At 50.1% G+C, this 24,576-nt stretch overlaps 1 protein-coding gene and 1 non-coding gene across 11 annotated transcripts in view; both read right to left on the bottom strand.

The window, feature by feature from the left end:
- Positions 1 to 24,576, bottom strand: part of BCL2L11 (BCL2 like 11) — a 159,276-nt gene that overhangs the window by 101,059 nt on the left and 33,641 nt on the right. For 5 of the 10 annotated variants that reach the window (XR_010934361.1, XM_067704370.1, XM_067704363.1 and 2 more), the window contains one exon: positions 12,059 to 16,610. The exons of the other annotated variants lie outside the window; for them this stretch is intronic. Coding sequence is in view for 4 of the 5 variants with exons in the window: in XM_067704370.1 (XP_067560471.1) it covers positions 16,512 to 16,610 (99 nt within the window). In the remaining variant the exon portion in view is untranslated. Of the gene's footprint in view, positions 1 to 12,058; positions 16,611 to 24,576 lie in introns of those variants that run through there. 10 annotated transcript variants of the gene reach the window in all.
- Positions 16,940 to 17,070, bottom strand: LOC137206294 (small nucleolar RNA SNORA31). The gene has a single exon (XR_010934608.1). It is a non-coding gene; the product is annotated as a small nucleolar RNA SNORA31 (small nucleolar RNA).

The following is a 24,576-nucleotide window of genomic DNA, read 5'->3' as shown; positions in this document are numbered from 1 at the left end:
GCAGCTCTAGAAATCTAATACACTCACATGTCTGGGTGGTGATAATCGGTACCTTTGGAAACTGACATGGGCATTAAAGAAGAAAGTACATGAAAAGTTCAGGTGCAATGAGGTGACCAATAAATATCAGAGTGACCCTCCCAACCTCCACCATACTGGCATGCTTACGCACGCACACACACACACACACGCACACTCAGGCATGCACACACGCACACGCACACTCAGGCATGCACACACGCACACGCACACTCAGGCATGCACACTCAGGCATGCACACACGCACACACACTCAGGCATGCACACACACACGCACGCACACGCACACTCAGGCATGCACGCACACACACACGCACACTCAGGCATGCACACACGCACACGCACACTCAGGCATGCACACAGGGACATTCTTTTGGCCTAAATGCTGCTTTGTGTTGTTGGTTATGATTTTCTTAGGCATAGCCTTTGATCACTGTATTCAGACTCAACCAGAGACGCTGCTACCAAAGGTCACAGACGTGCAGTTGGCACAAGTACACATGTACATATGAAACATGACAGGGACCGATGTCCAGGGCAGCCCCCAGCACCAGACGTGATAACGTCAGAGAAGGAGAGGGTGGTGGATCTTCAGAATGTGGTTCACTGAGAGGATGACGCGACTGGGGAGGTTTCCCTTCCTCGGCTGGCCACAGGCTGGGTCTGGACCTGCACGGGTTCTGAAAGACTTGGGGCACAGCCGTGCGGGGAGAGAGGCTGGCCCTCCGTGGAGCTGTGAGTCATCTGCTATAGCTTCAATGAGAACTAACTCACAGAGCAGGGCCTAGGGTGGGGAAAGGGCAGCCTGGAAGAGGAAGGTAGGGGCTCCAGGCTGTCTGATTGATCAGCACAGGTCCAGTTTTATAACAGTGAGTGTTTTTGTTCTTGCCTTGCGATTATTTTTAAGTCAGTGTGGTATTACTGATACAAGTTGACATACACAACTCACTGAGGCGAAAGTCCTTTATGTCTGCCTTCCCAGGTGTTTATGCTTTTAGAAAAGGGGATTTGCCACCCAGGAATGTGTGTGTTAATCCAAACAGGGCTCCTTCCCACTGTTTCAGATCCCCGTGTAGACCTGACCTGTGGGCCCAGCCCTCCCATCCCCTTCCCCTGACTCATGTGTACTCAACCATGCTGACCTCATACCAGGTTTCAGCCATGGGGGCAAGTGTGTCCCCTCTCATCTCAGCCTGTCTGTCTGTCTAGACATTCAGAGCTCCACCAGGCAGGTCAGTCCCATGGCTTGGACCCAGATGGAGGCAACAGGGCCGTGACCCGTGATGATGGCCCAAAGCCCAGTCCCTCTGATGCTCTGAAAACAGCTCCCAGCGGCCTTTTCGCGGACAGCTGTCAGATAAGAGATGCAGTGTCCCAGGGCGGCCCTGGCCATCTGCTGGGCAAGTATTTTAAGCCCAATTTCTTCTGGAAGGAAGTTTTAAGAAACTTCTGCCTTGATGTTCCCCATCTATGCATAATAAAAGACCACACATGACCGTGTCCCACAAAGGGAGGCTATCAGGGGTCTGGAGGGAGATGGGGAGCCTCTCCTCTTTCCACCCAGTTGAGTGCTCTCTTAACTGGTCAGGGTGCTCGGGTTGCCACACTCTTCGGCTAAAGTGAGAACTACGTCATTCCACACCTACTGTGTGTGACGCTGGGGAAGCAAGGGGTGGGGTCCCCACAACCCTAGTTCTCACAGAGCAGACAGCCTTGCCAATCACCAGACCCCCGGAGATGAGGACCCAGGTCCCTCCCTCTTGTCCCACGGCCCCTCCAAACTCCAGTGCCCCGAGTTCTAACACACACTCACGCTGGGGCTCCGAGAGTGTGTGCAAAGCCTTACTGCCCAGAGGATGAAACTGAAGGTGGGATTGAATGGGGTGGCAGGCAAGGCCAGGCAGGTGGCATTTGAGCAGAAACCTAAAAAAGCCAACCCTGTGCATATCTGAGCACTTTAGAAAGAGGGGACAGCAGGCCTGTGACGCAGGAGTGAGCCTGGAGGAGTCCAGGAAACAGCCCAGGCTGCTGGGATTTAGTTCAATCAAAATGTCATTTTCTTAGGACCAAAGAAGACTTCTGTTTCATACTCTAGCCACTGAGTTTAGACAGCAACTTAATTTTCCAAAATGCACGTGTCACCAGAGTTGCAAGAGGCTACCTTCATCAAGCCAGTATCAGTCATTTGTCCTCCATCCCCTTGTGGCCCCTCCCGCTGCGGAGCACAGGCTCCGGACGCACAGGCTCAGCGGCCACGGCTCACGGGCCCAGCCGCTCCGCGGCATGTGGGATCTTCCCGGACCGGGGCACGAACCCGTGTCCCCTGCATTGGCAGGCGGACTCTCAACCACTGCGCCACCAGGGAAGCCCTCACTACTCGTTTTTTAAGTGGCAAAAAGTATAAATTGTGCTCTGCGGCCAAGAACAAACTCGAGGATTTGCCACGAATCCTAATCAGACATTTAATTGCCCCCCCGCCCATCCCACGGTCGTGGGTTGAGTGTGCGCCGGGTGCCAGGGACCATGCTGGACCAGGGGTCTGCCTTGACCCTTACGGTTCAAAGGCCAGAGAGACACAATTGCAATGTAGTTAATAAAATCCCCTGGCGGGGACGAGGGCATTTACCTGCAAGCCAACAGAAGGCCGGCCCCAGAGCTCGGTGACTGGGAGCCTGAGTCAGGCCTGAACCCCTGGGGATAGGAGTGGAGCCCAGGGAGGGACTTGGAAGGGCCAAGGCTGAGCCCGTGCAGCCTCGCCCAGGGCGGTTTCTGGGACAGCTGACACAGCATCCTCGCACAGCACTGAGCAAATCCAAGCTGACATCTCTTTGAAGAGCCCCTATTCCAACTGGGGGCAATGTGGGCTGTGATGTCTTCCCCAGCACAGGTGGCCATGTTTCCTCTCTAAGTACTCAGACCTCAGACCTAAGCACACGCTCTCAGGGCATGCTGTGTGTCCTCCTGCCTTTGCTTCTCATGGGACCATGATACTTCCAGACAATTCCAAGATGCCCTCAATGCCACGCCCACCGAGCTGCAGAGAGCTGGGGTCAAGCCCACTGCCATTCACACCTTCGTTCATTACCTGCTCTGCACGCCGATGCCATCCCACCTCTGCCCCCGCGGAGCCCCGTCGGCGGCCCCTTCCCACGTCTCTGACCTGGCCGAGCCCTTTGGCGCTGTCATTAGGAGGCTCTGTCCTACCTGATGATGGACGGGGCTCTCCCCAGGCACACAGACTAGGGCGGCCTCACCTACAACAGGCCGCGGCCTTGGCCCTGGGCCCTCCAGCCCACTCTGTCCTCCCGCTCACCCTGAATTTGGCAGGACACGTGGATGTCTGTGCCAGGGCAAACTGACAGAGGGAGACAGAAACGAGGATCGAACACTTTGCAACTACAAGAGAAACTGAAGCGAACAGAAAGCACCTTACGGAGCGGCGTCCTTCAGAGCATTCTCCCCGGGTGACGCTGCCGGCCCCAGGCTTTCTGAAGTCACCCCGGGAGTCCTGAGAAAGCTCCCAAACCCTGCCACGCTGGATCACGGACAGGGAGCTTAAAAAAAATACTGCACTGGAATCCCACTGGAGTTTGTAAAAACCCCCTGGGGGAGTCTACCGTCCTCCAAGGCTGAGGACTCCCCACCCCCCTTCCCATGCAGCATCTGGCCCATATTCAGTAGATACTCCACATGGGTCATAAGGGTGGCAGGGATCGCCCTCCATCTCTCATGATTAAAGACCCCACTTCCTCCCTTTGTGTTTTGCAAAAAGTGTTTCATTAAAGTAAATACCTACGTATTTACGCTGTAGCCTTTCTTCAAGCAGCCAATGGTTTACCGTCCAACTGCCTGGGATTTCTTTCCCAAAACGCAACATTTGCCCTTTAAAACGAGCTGATAACACTGTTTCTGGATCAGCCCTGAGCTGAGTTGGCAGCTCAGAAGAAGAGAACCCTCCACGAGCCCTCCCCAGCCTACCCCTCCCTCCACCCAGTTTCTCTTCTCACCAATCGCTCTGGCCAAAGTCCACAGTTAGGATCCTGTCCTCTCTCTCTCCTCATTGGGAGGACCTGTCTGTCTCCTCTCGCCTTGAGCATCTCTCCCTCCATTCGGGTCCAGGACCAGGTCCCAGGCCTCCTGGGAGGACCCCTGACCGTCCCCTGCGCCTACACTTCTGTTCACTACCACCATCCAGGTGCAGCCAGAGGGGTCTTAAATTTTTCATTTTTTATTCTGACATAAAATAAAAATGTATTTTGACTTACAAAACAGTTGCAAGATGGTGTAAACAATTTCCTTACAGTCCCCACCCAGATTCCCCAAATGTTGACATTTTGCCACATTTACTTCATCCTTGTCCCACGCCCCTAAGATATAACCCACATGTACGCCTGTGATATGTTTCTCTGAATGTTTAAGGCTCCACTGCAGACAGGCAACGCCCCTCACTCTTGAACAAGCTTCAGTGTGTGTCTCCTAAGAATAAGCACATTCTCTTAAACGACTGTGGTTCAAGGGTCAAAATCAGGACAGTAACCTTGATACAATACTGTTATCTAACCTACATATTTGATCCAGGTTTTACCATTTGTCCCAATCGTGTCCTTTATGACAAGAGGAAAACCCCTGATCACACATCACAGTCAGCCGTCATGTCCCTTCCATCTCCCTTAGTCTGGAATTCAGAGGAATCTTTCTCAAAGAATTCAGATTGGATTATGTTGGCTCTGTAACAAAAGGCCTCCACTGCCCTGTGAATTTAAAGGGAGCCCGTCTCTAGGATGTGGTCCACTTGGCCCTGCAGCCCAGCCCCCAACCGTTCCCTACCGTGCTTGTTCCCGGCCTCCTTTCCGCGGCTCTGGTCCCTCTGTCTGGTCTCTTCTCCCAGCTCTTGGCTGGCTGCTCCTGGCTCATCCTGAGGACTCGGAGAAAAGGCCTTCCTTGCTTTAGCTGTACCACCAGACCCTCTGCACCACGAGACCCGCTGCATCACCAGACCTGCTCCCCTACACTTGGCCTCGTTTATTTCCTGCACCTTTTGTTCACCTGTTTGTCTTACGCCCCTCAGCCCCACTGAATGTAAGCCCCAGGAGGGCAGGGGTCTCAGCAGCCTGGTTCCTGCTGAGTCCTGAGCACTTGGAATCAATCGTGTCTGGTACATAACAGACGTTCAATAAACACTTGTTGGTCAAATGAATACGTGAAGGAATGAAGGCAACATTTTTCCAGACTATCTGAGTTAAAGACAATAAAATCCTTTCACCTACACTTAAATGGGATAGAGATTTCCTGGATGCTGACAGAAGAAGGAAAAATGTTTGTTCCCCAGATAGCTTTTCAGAATGCTATCCAACGACTGAAAAAGCGTTGGCGCCTGGCTCTCCTCTTCCAATGGTCCGGATGTCAAGGTAACAGAAAGGATCTACTTTTTAAGAAAATGAGCCAGGGGACTTCCCTGGTGGCACAGTGGTTAAGAATCCTCCTGTCAATGCAGGGGACACGGGTTTGAAGATCCCACATGCCGCACAGCAACTAAGCCCGTGCGCCACAACTACTGAGCCCGCGTGCCTAGAGGCCACGCACCGCGAAGAGTAGCCCCCCGGCTATCCCCAACTAGAGGAAGCCTGGGCACAGCAAGGAAGACCCAACACAGTCCAAAATAAATAAATGTATAGGAAAAAAAAAAAAAAAAGCCAGATCTTCCACATCCAGGGCTTTCTGTGTCAGGCTTCTCAGCACAAATAATGACACATATTGACATGAAGGTCACGGTTGAATAACGGGGGGAAGAGTTACTGACAGAGCCACAAGTTCTTTCCTGTTAGAGGGGCCTTAAGAGGCCGCTGGATGCCCTTGGGAGACCCCAGCCAGAACCCCAGCCTCTCCTCATGCCTCTGCAGAGATGGCTCCCGGCCCAGGGCCCCCAAAGCAAGAGGACAGGGTAGGAGTGAGCCTGGGCCTTGGGCAGCAGGACTGAACTGCTGTCCCTTTAAATTGGTCGGATTCTGCATCCTCACTGGGGAGATGAATCCTCAGCTATAGACATGAGTCAAAGTTTGTCGAGAAAACTGTGCACTTGACTGTACGTATTTGTACCTCCATACGTTTTTTTTTTGAAAAGAGAGAAGAGGGGACTTCCCTGGCAGTCCAGTGGTTAGGACTTTGCCTTCCAATGCAGTGGGTGTGGGTTCGGTCCCTGGTTGGGGAGCTAAGATCCCACATACCTCGCAGCCAAAAAATCAAAACGTAAAACAGAAGCGATATTGTAATAAATTCAATAAAGACTTTAAAAATGGTCCACATTGAAAAAAAGTCTTAGGAAAAAAAACAGTGGGCAGAAAAACAAATGAAACAGTGAGCAGGCCAGTGAGATGCAAGAGGTAGAGGAGAGCTGACCGTGCAGGGGCTTTGGCACTGCAGAGCCGGAGCAGAGGCATCGCATGGTAGGCTGCTGCGGGCCGGGGAAGCTCTGGGGAACATCTTCCTGCTCCAGGTCTGGGGGCGAAGGTTCCAGGGCGAATGGGGGAGAGTGGATCCTGTTCCCAACGGATACACGCCAGGCTGTCCCGGACCTACCTCACTCACTCTACGTTCTAGTGAAGAGACCACCCTTGGGGTTCTGTGACCCCTGTGCTCCATCACCCTGGCACCAGGATGCTGCCACTAACATGGCCTTACGTGTGAACAAATGTCTGGGAGCTGCTCCACCCTGGTGGTGGCATGAGTGGGACAGCGGGCAAAGAATGAGGGGGGCACAGCTCCCCCCAGACCGAGGCCACGCCTTACAGGGCAACTGGCAGCAGGCAGCAGGCTCGGGCCATACCCAGCACTCCTGGGACAACCCACACGTCAACAGCAGGCCCTCAGGCAAGGTCACCAAGAGTTGCAGGAGGTCTGAGGCAAGAAATGCAGGACCTGGGCCTCCAGAGGGAGGCGAGCCATTGGTAAAGCTGAAATGCCCTGGTGGCCAGGGATGCAGGCAAAGCCTGGGGTCTGGAGTGCCCACCCCCTCCCTCCCCCACGAGGTGGATTTGGACCAGGCCACAATGACGTGAGTCCCCAGAATGCCTGGAACTCTTCTGAGGCCGGCAGCCTCACGGGCATCCCCTCCAAGGCAGACCCTGCCTGGTCTCAGCCTCCCACACCTGCTCTGCTGGGACCTGAGAGGGGGACGGAGGAACAGGTAGACCTAGGTGCGGTGACAGAGCCACACTGCCCAGCTTCACACCCCAGCTCTGCCACCCACGAGCTCGGTGACCCTCGGCAAGCAGATTAAATGCCCCGTGACTCAGTTTCCCTATCTCGGCACCTGGGGTCGTAAGGGCAGTTTCTTTAAAGGGCTGTTTGTTTGTTCTGAGATGATGGGGTGCTGTGAACAGGACCTCACACATACCAGGTGCCCAATGGTTCGTTGTCACAACAGGTGATGGGGGTTAGGGTGCGGGGCTCTGGGAGCCGGATGGGGGTTGGGCGAGACACCCAGGGGAGCTGCGGGTCTCTCACTCTCCAAGCTCCGGAAACAGCTCCCTCTGCAATTCCAGTACAGAATTCTACTGTGGTCTTTCCGCTTACTGGCCTGGAGACCCTGAGCAATAGTAGCATGTCTGAGTTTTAAGCACGTTTATATTTTTATCTGCACCTGGGAGATGGTAGGATCTTAATACACATACTTGGATTGAATAAATTGCTTAGACAAATGACCACCTAGAGGGCTAAAAATGTAACCAGGTGGTATAAGCTCTCTGATGTCCTTCCGGGCCAGGAAGCCCACGCCCTTTAGGGTGTATTGTGAGAATGGCTCCCCAAGTTTGATCTTGTTTAGTCAGTAGATTGAGGGGTTACTATAGAGCCAAGTCTCCCAAAATCTGCCGTAAGGAGACAGCTGAGCGGCTAGTATAGTTTCACCTTCCCGAATCCCTTTTGGAAATGCATGTCATAAACGGGATAACAGGCCAGAAACAAGGGCCTTCTACTGTGTCTTCTTCCTGGTACTAAATTCTCCTAAGGACTTAGGGCTTGCCTCAGGAAAGAGAGGTTTCAGGCAAAGGAGGCCCGGTGGTAGAAGTGACTTAGGGCTTGCCTAAGGACTTAGGGCTTGCCTCAGGAAAGAGAGGTTTCAGGCAAAGGAGGCCCGGTGGTAGAAGTGAGACAATGAGAGAGCATCCTTTTCCCTTGTCATTTCCCTTCTTCTCACAGCCCCATTCTGGTCTCGCCCAGCCTATCTCAACCTATCACCTCACACCTTCTGAATTCGTAGTTCATAGGGGGACTCCTAACAACCCTTGACTCAGTCTTTCCTGACAGGTAGGAATGAGTCAGCGCTTCAGGCTGCCGGCAACAGCATCTGACTTAGCACAGAGAGAACTCATGGGAGGGGCCCTGCGCTCAAGGAACAAACAGGAAGCGTGGAGACCAGGCACAGGCACGCCCGGCAGGCACCACGGCCAGGGAATGCGCATGTGCCTCCCTGCCTACCCAGCTGCAAGGATGCTGCACTCCCGTCAGCCCCTTCTTGCCTCGCTTGCTCTAGGTTCAAAGTGCTGGGGAAGAGTGCTGGATTGGCCCAGCTTAGGCCACGGCTGCCGTCGGCTGTCCTGGGGGCAAGGAAAGTTTCAAAGGTGGAAGGCAACGGTGGGGGGGAGGCACACAAAGAGCAACTGTGGTGGCAATAAGAATGGGGGGAGTGGGTGGGCTGGATGCTGGCTGACCCCCATCCCTCCCCCTAGAGAAAAGCTCACAAGAAACTTGCAGGGGTCTTCCCAGGTGGCGCAGTGGTTGAGAATACGCCTGCCGATGCAGGGGATGCGAGTTCGTGCCCCGGTCCGGGAGGATCCCACATGCCGCGGAGCGGCTGGGCCCGTGAGCCATGGCCGCTGAGCCTGCGCGTCCGGAGCCTGTGCTCCACAAAGGGAGAGGCCACGACAGTGAGAGGCCCCCGTACCGTAAAAAAAAAAAAAAAAAAAAAAAATGTGCAGGATGTATGGAAAGAAAAGTCAAGTGCACTAACATCATCAAAAAGAAGCCTAATAGATGAAAATACGAGCTGGCTGCCTTGGAAAACGTCTTGGAAAAATGGCAACGCTCACTAAATGAATATGGTCATTGCAGTCCCAAATTAAGACACTCACCGAACTTGTCAAGAAGCTTAAGCTAATTCCAAAATGCACGTGAAAGACAAAATGTGGAACGGCCAGGACAATCTTGAAAAATAAAGACGAGAAATTCAAAACATATTACGAAACCACAGTAATTAGCATAATGTAGATGAAAACAAAAAGATCACTGGAAAAAAGAAGAGCTGAGAAACAGAACCACATAATAGGAGAATTTGGTAGATGTCAAAGAGCCATTTCACGTGAAGAAAAGACGACAGTCCTGGCTGTCTATGGGGGAAAAAAATAAAGTTAGATTCACATTATAGCATTAAAAAAAAAAAAAATCCAGGTGGGTTAAAGACGAAAACAAACTGTAGCGTTACATGAAGAATATATCACTAAATATATTTAAAACTTTGGCCTAGGGAAGGGCTCTTAAAATACAAAATACAGAAACCTAAGTAAGATTAATAAATCTGACTTCTAAAGTGGTGAGAACTACATCAAATACACCACAGCAGTTCGAAGACATGCAGTGGAATAAAACCTACGTTCACAAAAAGATGTGTTCAAGAATATTCGTAGAAAGTTTATTCATCCTAGCCCAAAATGTAAGAGCTCAGGTGTTCATTAATAAGACAACAGAGAAAGTGTGGTCTGTTCATACAACAGACTACTACTCAGCAAGAAAAAGGAAATTAGTGATGATTGTAACGTTATGCTGAGCAAAAAAGAAATCTGACACAAAAGACCACATACTGCATGATCCCATTCAAACTCTACCTAAAAAGTAATTTATGGTGGAAAAAAATCAAATCAGAACTGAGGTCACCCCTGGAGGCAAGAGGGGAGGGACTGCCTCAGAGGGAGCACGAGGGAACTTTCAGGAGTGATGGTCATGTCCCTTATCTTGATAGGGGTTTGGGTGACATCTGCACCCTTGGTCAAAACTTAGCAAATGTTGGGCTTCCCTGGTGGAGCAGTGGTTGAGAGTCCGCCTGCCGATGCAGGGGACGCGGGTTCGTGCCCCAGTCCGGGAAGATCCCACGTGCCGCGGAGCGGCTGGGCCCGTGAGCCATGGCCGCTGAGCCTGCGGATCCGGAGCCTGTGCTCCGGGATCCCACGGGAGAGGCCACAGCAGTGAGAAGCCCGCGTACCACAAGAAAAAAACAAACAAACAATAAAAAACACAAAACTTAGCAAATGCATACTTAAGAGTTGTTGTATTACCTGTAAATTTTATCTCAGGAAAAGTTTATAAAAAATTAATGAACTCTAAATGATATACGTGTTGAAGTATTCCGGGATAAGGTTGCTGATGACGACGACTTCCTTTGAAATGCGTCACAAGGTGATGCAAGAATGGATGGAGAGATACAGAATCAAGGAAGTAAAATGTGAAAGGCAGAATCTAAGTGGTGGGTATACGGGTGTTCTCTGTACATTCTTTCAACTTTTCTGTATGTTTGAAAATCTCCACAATAAAATGTTGAGAAAAAAAAAGATACCAAGACTGGAGGAAATGTATTTCCAAGAGGTAAGAGATTTTTACCCAGAATATACAAAGAGCTAATTATCAATAGGAAAAATAAAAAACCCAACCGAAAAGAAGCAAAGGCCTTTAGGAGAAAAAGCAGATGCCCACAGTGTCTGAAAAGATCATCCTCTTTGAAAGTAGAAAATCTGAATTCAGACAACAGCACCCCTCTTCCCCCTCCAGGCTGGTATCATCTTGCGACGCCTGGCAGATGTCAGCGGGTGGTCGTGTGAAGCAGAACAGCCAGTTTGGCAGCACCTGTGAGTCTGTTGAAGCCGCTAATCCCACCACCCTGAACCATCAGCCGGCACCTCTCCTGCAGGTTGGTGAAGAAGGGACCGGGCAGCGCCGAAGATGCAGAAAAGCCATAGCAGGACACCAGGCAAGGAGCTTTTATTCCTGTGCGCAGTGGTTAGAATGGAGTCACTACGGAAAAACCTATGACCTCCCGCTAAGTCAGAACCACATACTGACTGTACAGCGTTTACAGAAAAGCAAGACTGCTGAATAAGTAAACACACACACACACACACACACACACACAGAGCAGAGAAAATGGGCTGGAAAAATCCAAACTCCTGCCTTGCTGAGGAAGCAGGATGAGCAACGAGCCAGAACCACCACTTGATTTGAAATAAATGTATATATACACACATGTACTGCTTGCCTAATGAAAATGAAAGGCATTACTCCATCACCAGCTTAAAACAAAGCTCACCCAGGCTTTAACTTTCCCAGCACTTATTTCAGAGCAAAAGTGGCAAATTACATAATTTATTTAGGATTTTATAACCTATATCCCCAAATCAGCCTATTTCTGCCATTCCTAAACTAGTTCACACCTACCACGCAGCACAGGTCTCTCCAAACTCCGTGGACCCTTGTAAGATGGCAGTGATTTCTCTCTCTCTCTCTCTCTCTCTCTCTCTCACACACACACACACACACACACACACGTCCAGGCACCTGTTGATTCGTGGCTTCGAGCAGGTGCTATAGAACAGCTTTCTATTAGAGTCAAACCAGACTTCCATCCTTTGAATTTTCTTCAAACTGTGAGATGGGGTGAGATGGCAGGGTAATCTGCTATAATCACTAATCAATACAGTTCACATCTGTCACCTAGTACCACCCCCCATCCAGGTGCTGAGTCATACCTGACTACGTGGGCAGAAAACTGCGGTCGCTCTCCCCAGCCACTTCAAAACTTTAAAGAGTGGTTTGCTTTTAAGTATACTACACAGAATTGACTTCAAGCGAGAATTCACGAAATCTGAGTGTCCGTAATACATTCTATGACTGATAAGGGCAGAGTGTGGGCGTGTATACACCCATATTTCAGCTGTTTCTCCACCACTTCGTGAAACAAATCAAACAGCTCACCAAAACTAGTTGAAAGTTTTATTTATATAAAATTCATTAAGAACATAAAAGATCAAGTTTCTTTAAAAAAAAAAAATCTGCAGTTATTTACAGCAGTATTGCACAAGTAAAGTGGCAATTACCCTGTCAAAATTCATCAGTGCAAAACACAAGTAAGCCAGGGAAATTGCAATACATATGCTACAATATGCTGGGTCCTAGGAAACAAGTTAGTGATGAATCAGTATACAGACAGATCAGTGCTATTTATACATGAGTAGTACCTGATGAGTTCTGATACAGTAACTGGTGGTCACAGAACCTGGACATAAAACGTTAAGAGAGCTTCTAAAGTCTGAAATTCCCAAATAAAAGTAGTCAAGTTACTTAGCCGGGAGCTTGAGGCTGCTTCTTGCACACAATGCTGTTTGGAGCAAGACAGGAGTTACCCCAGCTGGTTTAGCGACACGCATGGTCACATTCCTGCACACACGCGTGTGCGGGGTGGACACACGCAGGCATCAGGCTAAATCAGCAGGGATGACAGAGCCATCGACACAGAACCGCTAGGAAGTCTCTTTCAAGCTTCCACTTCTTAACAGCCAGTCCAGTGGGGCCCCCAACCTCTCTCGAAGGCTCTGGAGAAGCAGAAGGAAAGCGTCACCCTGAAGAAGCAGGTGGATCAAATGCAGGGACCGAATGGTTCAGGGCAGGGGCTGTACAATTAGTTCCTGAAGACACACAGTTTAGTTCGCACCTCAAAGCACAGGAAGCCACAGAGAGGGTGGCGGGAACTCAACTACTCATCAGTTGCCAGGGAGGGGTTAGGGGTGTGAAGAGGTCCTGATGTGTCTCTGGAAGCAGGGGCCACTGGTCCCACTGTGCCTCATCCTGCCCGGCCCCTGCCCTCAACAATCTCACGACGGCACCTCCAGAAGACGACGTTTCCATTTCTCTGAACATAGTATTGTCAGGGATAAATTTTCAATGGAAAAAATCCTTCCCAACTGCCAATAACACATATTGGGTTGGCCCAAAAGAAGTTCGTTCGGGTTTCTCCATAAGATGTAATGGAAAAACCCGAACGAACTTCTTGCCTGCCCCCCCCCCCCGCCCCACATACACACACACACACACACACACACACACACACACACGTATATATTTTGGCTTTAAAATACGGCCTGGAGTTAACAGCATTTGCTTCCATGAGAAGCTAGCCATTTGGGAACAAGAGAAAGTCACTGGAAAGTTCTAGAGTAGAATTTGACAGCCTGCTAGGTTTATGGTCTCTCACTGGTGTCTAAACACAAACTTCATCATGAGGACAGCAAACTCTACGAATCTAAACCCATTTGACTAGAAATACCAGGAACCAAAGCTGGAGGGCCACCCCGGGGAGACCGCGTGGCCTGCAGTGAGGTAACCAGTGGCCACCTCGAGTTAAAGCAACTAACAGGACAGCAGGGGCTAGGGGTCAGGGAGGTCAACACTTTTCAGAATTTAAGACATTAAATAAGCTGGAAATAAATATACAACATCTCTACAAGTTACAGCATCATGAAACAGTAGGACACATTACACAGAAAAAGAATCTACAATATTTACAACCCTCAATTCTGAAAAAGTTTAGTAAAAACAGTGAATTTTTTTTTTTTTTTTTTTTTACTCATTTATGCTGTACAAAATCTTACAAGAAAGGTAAAGGAAACATAATAATTGCACACAGACGTTTGGCTCAGTTGATAAGTAAAGTAAGACTTCCTAATCTAATAAATAGTCAAAATATATACAATATTAAGAAGGGGAAACAGGAGACGGCTGTCGTCTACTGTGTACATTTTGTTTTTGTTTTTTTAACTCGGAAGAAATTTTCACCTGGTTTCTCCACAACCAAGAAAAAAAAAAAAATTCTTCATAAACAGGAGTCCAGGTGATTTGCAGATTCACTCTTGAAGTTAATTTCGTGTGTGTTTATTGCATTTCTGTGAAAAGTCACAGGACACTTTCTACAAACCTCACGTGAGACGAGGTGGTCAAGGCACAAAACCCGCATTCAGTTTCCAAAAAGGGATCGAGTTATTTTTTTCTCTATAAAAAGTCAAAGAAAGGAAAAATAAGAAGTCAAAGGTACACCCACAGTGGGTATACTTTCTGCAGGGAGGCATCTTGATAAACAGATACGTACAGTACAGAGATGTCCAGTCACCTCTCTTAAGTCCTGGGGCAACATCCTCTTAATACTTCTACAATTCATAGAATCTCTAGTTTCCTCACCAGCTGCTTCCACGGCCAGCCCGGGGGCCTGGGGGCCGCCGAGCCGAGCCCGAGGTAAACTTGCACGTGGGCGAGCGAGCACTCAGCCCCCGGGCACCAGGGCTGAAGGAACAGAATAAAGTGCTCCAGTCCGAGAGACTGGCCCGTATAGGGATCCTGGGAGGGGAGCGGCCCAGAACCAAATACGTCTTTGGTGTGTGTGTCCAGCAGGCCCACGGCTGCAATTCCACCAACCACCTTAACAACCGCGTGGACTTGAGGACCCTGCAGAGGGGTTCAAGACATGTCAAGGACACAAGCTGAGACTCAACACAGCTTTAAAACAATTCAAGACCCCAAGAAGATATCTGGGGAAAAGAAAACTTTTAGAAGGAAGAATATTTGGAGTCAAATATCTCTACCTAAGAAGAAAGTGTATATGCAACATATATATATATATACTTATATAAAATTATGAAGATACAAAAATGAATCAATTTTTCCAACTGATAACGTGAAAACACTGGTTCTCGATGGGCCAAAAGCAAATACGATAGCTGTTGTTGGCACTGTTGACTCATCTGAAAAAAATCACATATCTTTTTTTAAAAAGCTGTTTAATGATCTGAGGTTTCTAAAACTCTAAGAGTGATGGGGTTCACAGAACGATCTCCACCTCCCCTCTTTCAATGCTCCCTAATCTTTCTTGGGTCTCCCCAGTAGTTTAACTGCCTTTGAAAAGACTGACCAACTCGTGGCCTTCCATTCTCTGCCAGACTGACCAACTCGTGGGCTTCCATTCTCTCCCAACAGAAGTGGCTGCATGAAGGGGGCCTGACGAAATCCAGCCGTCCCAAGGGAAGTGGAACAAGTGATACAGACATCTGTCAGAAGGCCAAGGGACCATTTCAGACTTGTGTCCAACGGGGTTTTTTATGGAACTGCTGAGAGCATAATTAAGTCTGTATTTCAGAGAGTGGGAACCGAGTGTTAGCCATCAAAAGCCAGATGAACTCTGAGTTGGACAAAAAGCCAGGATGCCCAGGAAACAGCTGTCTCAAGTCCCGCCCATAGCCTGCGCCCATTCCCACAAGGGCTCGAGCTTGGATACCTCGACGGAACTCGGCTGCACGTGGGCATGTGAACCACCTGGGGCCTCAGGCTGAGAATCCGTCCTGTGATATGGGAAGGCCTGCAACCAGAAAAGCCAACAGTGCATACCTTGTGTTATGACTGCCATTGCTTCTTCAGAACACTTCTAAACGACAAGCCCGTCAAAACCAAACGAAAACCAACATCGAGCACCTCCCAGTGAGTAAGCTACCAATAGACAAACAGGCAGATACTAACTCATGTTCAGACCCAATTATACTTTTGACCATGAAAATACACTGGACCAAATGTGTGCATCAGTGTCCAACAGGCTGGAGGAGCATCGCCAAAGGACGTAAGGAGAAACACAAAGAGAGTCTGAAATTTTGCCACAGATGCAACTGAATTTAAGGAGGTAAGTAGATATTTACAAAATGGGAGTGGCACGTCAATACAGGCTGACAAGAGACCCCTCTGCCCCTTTTACCAGTTCCATTTCAGGAGAACTTTTTTGGTATTAATAATAATGACTTAAAAAAAAAAAAGGTCCAAGAAGCAATGGCAGGGAAGGGAGGGGCCCCATCATACCTCTCCTGTTTAAAAATGCTATACGGTGACCTCTAAAAATAAACTAAGGCAGCTTTATAAATCAGCTGGCTCAGTTTCCACTGTGGAGTTTACACAATCCTCTGAGAGTAGGCAAAAGGTTCTTAAAATTTTAGTACAAAAATCACTCACGAGTTGGTTAAAAAGTTTCCGTTTCCTTTTTGAAAAACCTGTTCTTATCAAAGAAGGTGGGGGGGAAAAAAAAACGGCATGTAAACACCATTCTTGCATAAAATCCTGCTCCAAAGAACCATGATTTGTACATTGTTTAAAAAGAGAATCCTCCCTCATTTACATTCACAACACGCTTCTGTTAGAAATTCGGCTGCGTGGTGATGATGAAAGACAAGGTCAGGTCCACGTGCAGCTCGGACACGCTGGCAGGCTCCCCGCCCGCCCCCTCCAGCGAGGGACCTCGGGCTGCACAGCAAGGGCACCCGAGACACCGAGACACCGAGGTGCTGCGCTTGTCGGTCTGAACGAGCAAAATGTCCGCACATCCCGGCTCCGTGAGGAACCCGCTGTCACTGCATCCTCCACACCAGACGGATGATGTGGCGTAACAGTCGTAAGATAACCATTTGCGGGTGACCTTCGGCCGCTTGGTGATTATTCAGAAAGACCTGAAACAACAAAAGGAAAGCTCCTTACTTTCCAGCCCCGACTTATTTCGGGGGCTGGCGGGGGAACCCATATTGAAGGGAACAACCAATCCCATCTGAACAGCTATGAAGGTGCCTCTTAAAGGGCCACTTCTTCCCTGAGACGTCGCTGCAAAAAGAGCAGGCGCACCAAATGATGGTTTGCTTTAAAGCGACCAAAAGGATGTTCGTAAAGCTCAAAGAGAATCCCTGAATCTGTTCCCCCACCCCTTTTTTTTTAATTGTAAATTCTTCTTTGGAATAAAGGAGGCGTTTACCGTTCACAAGGTTATTTATGAGCTGCAATTCTTCCCTGTATTCCCCCATTCAACCTGGGCTGCCACAATCAGACAGACAGAAAGCTTGAGGACACTTTTTTCTTGCATCTGTAGTGGAAATCTTAGCAGACAGTAACTGCCCCAGGTCTGTCAAATAGATGCACTGTTTCTCCTTCTAAAAACCACATATTCTTTCCACAGGTGATGCCATCGCTGGCCGCAGCTGCCTTGATCAGGAAACGTAGCAACCATTGGAAAATGAGTATCCCCACCGGCTCTGTGCAGGTGCTGGAGGAAAGCCACCCCAAGTCCTGGAGTTGGGGGGGGGGTTCCGTGAAGAGAGGCGCAGGTAAAGCAGATGGAAGAGAGGAAAGAAAGAACTTGGTGGCTGCGAGGTAACCACCTTACTGCCCAAGTTACCAACATTCAAAATATGGTTCAGACTCCCTCAAGGGTGAGTTTCGGGTGGCTGTCATTTACTTGAGAAATCAGTGATTCGGGGTAATTTGCCCTAAGAAGCTAAATAAAGTGCAGCACTGATGCGCCACCGTGCCTCTGCCTGTCGGTGGGCAGCTCCGGTGGGTAAGCGCTGTTGGTCCAGGGCTGCGGCCACGGTCACCGACACAGGCGGCGTCAACCACTGGCCCCTCCAGTACCCCGGAGTGGCGGGCAAAGAGCGATGAAAATTAGAAAAGCCCTGTTTGCTGGGGACCACCACAGGATCATGACAAGCTGAGAAACTGTTCCAAAGGAAACGGCCAGCGTTTTTCAAGGTCTCAGAGGTCCCTGGGTCTTCCACCTTCGAGCTCTAATCCATTTCGCGGGTTAAGTGCAGGGTGTAAACTCAGAACAGCCAAAGCTGGTAACAGAGCACATCCGCCTCCATGTCAGGAGCTGTGACCGGTTTCCCTGTTCAGGTCTGAAATCCACACCCCAGGCCAGCTCCCTGCTCTGTCTGGAGCACTCCACCAACCCCCTTCTCACTCCGGCGGGCTGGGGGGTGCTTTCCAACACACATCCACGGGACCACCTGCCACGGGGCGGGCCGAGGACGGGCGTCCCCTTCCCAGACACAATCGCTGTCCACAGACGCCAGCTGCAAGCAGAGCTCCCTCTTCGCCACTGTTTACACAGCCCTCTGGGGCTCGTTGTATGGGATGGAATTGTGATAAGGCCGGAGCACTTCCCTTGCTCCTTCCAGAACCAGGAGCCAGACTGGAGGAAATCAGCTTTATGTAAGCGATTCCTGTAGAGGCGCTCCGTAACCACAGTCTGCGATTTTTATCAGCCTGACACACAAGATTGCTTTGTTTTGATTTAACTTTCAAAATTACTTTGCTTCTTCTGGGTGAGAATAATTTAGGGGAAGGTTAATTTTAGTTGAGACTAATATTAACAGGTTGAAAGAGGCTTATTCAAAATAAAACCACGTCTTACTAAAATGAAGAAAGTGTATGCAGAGCCGAGCTGAACTATCACTTCAAGGTGGGAAATCTCAAACCGAACAGTTGTCGCTTCTGGCCTCAGGAGGACCGGAGAACGGAGTCAAAATGACGCCACGAGGGGGCCGGGTCATACCGTAGGGACAGACCCCCAACGGCTGGCACTTAGCCAATTTTATATTCCAGCACTGGCAGCGCCTGAGGGGAGAAACCTTCCACGCACCCTTGAGGACAGCAGGTGTAGGATGAGAGAAGTCTTCCCGAGTTTTTTAGACTGTTGCTTTCGTATCACATGAAAATAATATGGGGGCGGCATGCAAAGACATGCCGGGCTGGCAGGGGAAGGCAAGGAAGATCTGTTAAAAGGGGCACCCGATCCCTGACAAACGAGAAGACGCCACAACATCCGGGTGAGCGAGGCTACGGGGACACCTGGCCCCTCGACAGCACGCGGGACAACACGGCACACGCCGTTAAACCAGCGAATGATTGCTTTTGGACGACATTCCATGGAGGAAGCCATTACCACTGGTTCCAAGAGCCCTGGCAGCCCAGAAAGCCCTCGACAGCTGGCAGGGCCCGCCGAAGCTGCTGCTGGCACAGCGTGGATGGCCCGCACCTCACGAACAGCTGGAGGACGGGCAGCTGGCCAGGGCAGACGCGCCGCCCTCTGACACCTGCAGCGGTACTGATCAGCTTCCTTACCGGAGTCACCGAGCACACGGTCTGGGCCTGACGATGCTAACGTAGGGCAGACGTGGTCAGCCCAGCCAGCATGAGATCCTAGGCTTCTGGCCTCCAGGAATGTGAAGAAATACATTTCTGCTGTGTAAGGCCCCCTGTCCGTGGTCCTGTGCTCTGGCCATCCTAGCAAACTAATACACGCGCTCATGCTTAATCATCCTTCCTGGTCCTTCACCTTTTAAGTGAAAAACAAAACTTCTTAGCTCAGAGTTGCGTAATGCTGTTTTAGTCTAAATCATAGAAACACTTTAGAAAGATATATTACAATGATTCATTTGGGGGAAGAACTAAAAAACTAAATACACTCCTAGGTACAAACAATTTATGTCTTACACACACACGTGTACAAAGTACAGGATCCCATCCAACTGGGATTTTCATCTCCGTGGTCTAGATCAAGGAGCGGATTATCTGGGGTAATTGACTTCTGTGGCCATCCTGACAGTCCATGCTCCTCTCTGGCTGGGGGGCTCCGGCATCACAGGCAACGCTCGACTTCGTAGCCTGTCTGCACCCAGTTAAGTCTCATGGGCGTTCCCGAGTCGCCAGCACCGCATGCAGGAGAGCACGGCGCAGCCCACCGTATAGGGCGCCCACGGTACCACCATCAATGAGAAGAGCCCGAGAGAAAGCTGCCCTGTCTCGGGAGCCAGAGGCAGGCAAGTGCAAGTTCCCACCTTGCAGACGGAAACACATCCACATGTTCCAGTGAAGCCTGAAGCCTACACCCAAACACAGTCAAGATGCGGAGGGTCCTTCTTGTCCAAAGAGCAACACGACAGCATCTCCTTTACGGAGCTTACGCTCTGCTGAGGGACAGAGCCATGCGAATGAACACGATCTTGTGACAGGGGTAATACAGAGGTAAAGACGATGACAGAGAAAGAAGCATCGGCCAGAGAGGCAGGCAGCGGGGCCAGGAGAGCCGGGCAGGAAGGCACAGAGCCAAGCCCCATGCTGAGTCAGAGGAAGAAGAGTTGCTGGGAGGAAAGGAGAGGGAATTACAGGAGGAGAGGCGGGGCCCTGCACGCAAGAAGGAGCAGATGGCTTGGGAAAAGTATTTTATGGTAAAATATAGTATTTGATTTTTCACAGTAAGCCAGAATGAAAAGCAGTGTCAAATTCCGGGGCTGCCCCATCCAGGAATCGTCTCGTAAAGGCAAGCGATGGACTCAGGAGCTCTGAGTTTCCCTGGACAGACTTCGGTTTTCTTTGAAGATGTGAAATACGACCTTGGAGACAGTGTCAAGGGCATTCAGCAGGAAACCCCGAACAGTTCCCTGCACGTCCACACCAGAGGCCACAGGCTCACCTAGGTGGCAGACAGGGTGGGCTGCACCGAGGGTCCGCCCTGGAGTGGGGAGCAGGGTCCAGGCTGACTTGTCATGACCGGGGAGCAGCCCATACGTTGAGGAGCTGGGCCTCCGTGTGGGGTGGGACGGGAGAGGAGGCTCAGGGACTGGACACAGCACCGGGACCGCCTCAGGTTGCACTCGAGACCACCAATCGAGTATCGGGGAACTAAATTACATTTTAATGCCAAAACAACAATCACAGCCAAACCAGGGAAGCAGGTGTGCCGCATGCAACAGAGGCCTGGAGCCCAGGCTGCCCCGGGCAACTGGCCAGGTTGACCACAACATACCTGCAGTGGGCCGCTCTGTTCCCGCTTCACTCTCCTGCAGATGGAGAGGAGCCCAACCTCTGCAAAGTACACAAGACACAGCAGGCCTTCGGACTCTGTGAGCCTGAGCTTGGGGATGAGAAGGGTCGCCCACCGTCACCGATAAATGGGACCTGGCACACGCCTTTTCTGTCTTCATGACCCCCCGAGCCAGCGTGGCTCTCCTGCCCTTTCACAGACGGAGCTTGCAGGAACCACCAAGTCACCCCGACAGCTCAGCTCAACTCCAGCTCAGTGCAGAACACACACTCACCAACCCGGGCTCCAAAGGCAGGGTCCAACCTTGCTGGGCCAAGTGACTCAGTACGTACAACCCACAGGTACACTCAGCATTACTCAAGGGGTTTACCGACTCAAAACCACAGAGGTGCGCACAGCGCAATAAAAACAAAGGTTGAGGAAGATCACAAATATTAAGAAAGAGAGACTTATCCTGGGAACTAGGGCTGAGATTTGCTGCAAAAGAACCACAGTTTAGGGAAGAGTTTCCTGGCAGTCAAGGTAACAAGGACATTATTTTTCACCGTCTTATCAAAAAGAGCTCAATACCAAACTCTAGGAGACACACCAAAAAGCAAGGTATATCCGCAGAACTCTGAGACTGAGCAATTTTTTAAAACTTGTTTCTTATAGAATTTCAACACTGAATGCCTAAGACATCCTAAACTTTTTTTTTTTTTTTTTAAGGTAGATACATTTTTAAGTGGGAACACGTTATAGGAGACTGAACTTTGGACTCTGACACCAGGAAGGACTCTGACAAAGAGAGAACCTCTTTGTCAGAGGATGGAGTGTCTGTCTGTCTAGATGGTGTCTGCTCCCCCAGGGGCGGTCAAGGCACCTTCCAGAACAGTGCTGAGAGCTGCCATAATCACAGGTGACAGAGTGAGGCAAGGGACAGAGTGGCCCCGGTGATGGATGGAAGACCACCTCGACCCATTTCATAACCCATCGATCTAAACGTTATTTTAAGTGACAAGCGCGTGACAGAGGTCAGAGAGGAACAGGGCCCATGTGTGATGACTCGATGTGGAGACTTGCTAAGAAGACCTGGTCTCTCTCCACTTTAAGACCAAGAACCACAGTCAAAGGACATCTCAGCTCAGATTCCAGTGCAGCCTCCACATCCACTGCTGTTCTCAGGTGTCAGACATGCCGCTGCAATGCTGTCCAAAGACCAAATTCACTTTCTATTTATCACCAAGGCAACATGGGCATTTGCATAGCTAGTGCCTAACACGCTTTGATGTCAACACAGCTGTGGAAAGGGTGCTAGTGGAGCTCCTTGGCCGGATGCGGTGCCCCTTCCACCCCAAGCACCAGAGGCGAGCTCTCCCACTAGGGTGATGAGGTGATCCTCAAATGTCGCAGAAAGACGGCATCTGCACAAATCCCGCTTTCCAATTTTCAGTGCATCATTTCAAAGACTCTATTACAGGTACCGCTTTTGGTAGGACAAACACTCACTTCTCCCATTAACCTGGCCTGCGCTGGATTTTCTTAGTACAATACCTCCCCCTCCCCGCAGCAGATCTCTAGATAACTTGTCGGCCCCCCGGCCCCACGGCTCCAGCTGGCTGAAATGAAGAACCCCCGGCCCGTGACCTTCGAGGTGTGTCACTGTCAAGCACGGAGAAGCCGGAGAGACGGCTCTTACAACTCCCGCACGAGGCACCATTAGACAAAATATTAGGTGCAGAGCAAGAACACGCTGTTCTAAAATGCCCCAGCCTCCGACAAATGCTAATGAGATGTAAGCACTTTAACCGCAGCTCAAACCCCTCTGCTTTGGCTCAGCTGGAAGAAGTCTAGCGGAGGATGACGTGATAGGCTGATTATTTCTGTATGTCTGCAGGAGGGCCGAGCCTCAAAGTGCATCTCCATTTCCTCCTCAAGAGATTAAAAAAAACCCAGCTCGACCTCTCTGAAGTCCCCCTCCAGGCACCTGCATCTCCAAATGGTTATGTGTTGATGGCCTCCGGTGCCTCAAGGGCCAGGCAGCCATGCAGGTGTGCCCACCTGCCACAGTGTGAGCGAGCACACAAGCCACATCCAGCTTGGTGCCCACCCAGCCATTCACACACACACCAGCGCCTCAACCTCGGCTCACATCTGTGTAACCCAGACAGACGCAGCACGTCCGGGGTCCCCACCCCATGCCCCCGGGGGTGCCCCCCCCGACATTTCCTTTAACGAGCTGGGTACTTAGCAGACACGCAGGTGAACAAAGTTACTAGTATCTCTCTATCCAAAGCTTAAAGCCCGATGGAGAAAAGTCTCAACTACAGTTCAAAGTGAGAGAAAACAGAAGGATGGTAGCACGGGATGATGGACAGCATTTTCCAGATGCATCTCTAAATGCTTTGGTTTAATCGTCACTACGTCCCTAAGAGACTGACTGAAACTGGGGCTCCTGAAGGTGGGCAGACGGAATCTGACCCCAAGGTCCCTGCCATTGCCTGTGAGCTGCATCTTCCTACGAGATGGAAAGCCCTCGTTCAGCCCTCCACAGCCACGGTCTCCATGGAGATAATCTGAAGCCCATGCTCTCGGGGAAGGTCTCAGGGCAACACAGCAGAGCTGATGTCACAGGAGGGAGGCGCTTCTCTCTCACAGGCTCTGGCGTCTCCGTGATGGGCTCCTTCTCTTCGTCTTGTCATTGTTCGCGTGGTGTGGATACGGCACGTGTCAGACAGGTATGCGAGGCTCTTAAGACCACAACTGCCTTATCCAACTCCAAGGGAGACACTCATTAAACCTGAAAACTGTATCCCAAATAAATGGTAGGCATCAATTTATCCCGCCCACAGCTGGCTGTGCTACGAAAACTGTCATCCTATCAACCTGTGTGCGACAAATGCGGGGCATCATCTCATGAGGTAGGATGGGCCCAGCTTTAATGTTTGATAGGCAGACTTTTCATTATTCTTTTCTCAGACAGTAATAGCATCTCATTTTGTTAAACTCCAACATGTGATGAACGAAGGCCTCAAAGAGGGCCATCTGAGAACATGCATCTCTGGACGTTAAGTACGGTTTACGCTATTACCAAACAAGCTATAATTTTGACCTCTCCCCGTCCACTAGCTACAGAAGACCATCTATAGAAGAACAGCCCTTCCGAAAACGAGGCTCGAACAGCACAGGGAATTTCACTTGTTAGGAAAGACGACACATACAGACTTCAAGTTCACATACAGTACAGCTGACCCTTGAACAATACGGGTTTCAACTGCGCAGGTTCACTTACACACGGGTTGTTTTCAGTATTGGTACCTGTTTCATTTTACAGTTCTTTAAATTAGTGAAGTGGGGGGGAAAGTTTGTGTTCAATTAGAGATCACAATATGTGGAATCAAAAGGACTAGAGTTTGAGTCCTGATTCTGTCCAAACAGTTTCAGCTTCCTGCCCTTGGGTGAGTCATTTATCAATTCCTTTGTCTTGAGGCAGGGATGGCAGTGCGTGGATTTTTGACTCCAAGGAGGGTCGGTGTCCAGAGCCCCTTTGATGTTCCAGGCTCAACTTACATGAAAATGCTAATGTGTTGACACCAATTAAACTGTGGTTTCCCTCAGAACCAGCCTGCAAGCCACCTTTTCTTCTCTACCTTGTGGGGTTCAGGGCTACGCTTCCCTCTATGTCGTTCGGTCAATTCATGCCTGCACACGCCCGAGACAGAAGTAGGAGGCAGGCAGTGTGAACAAAAGATACACTGTCTCTTGTGATCCAACAATGAAAGGGTTTTCATCTCCTTCTTGGCCCTTCTAGAGAGCCTGTCCTAGCATCGCGTGCTGCTGTC

The sequence above is a fragment of the Pseudorca crassidens genome, chromosome 14, assembly GCF_039906515.1.
Source record: "Pseudorca crassidens isolate mPseCra1 chromosome 14, mPseCra1.hap1, whole genome shotgun sequence".
In the NCBI taxonomy this organism is placed as follows: Eukaryota; Metazoa; Chordata; class Mammalia; order Artiodactyla; family Delphinidae; genus Pseudorca; species Pseudorca crassidens.
Note: the sequence above shows the minus strand (reverse complement) of the source record. Positions and strands in the feature narration are given on the sequence as shown.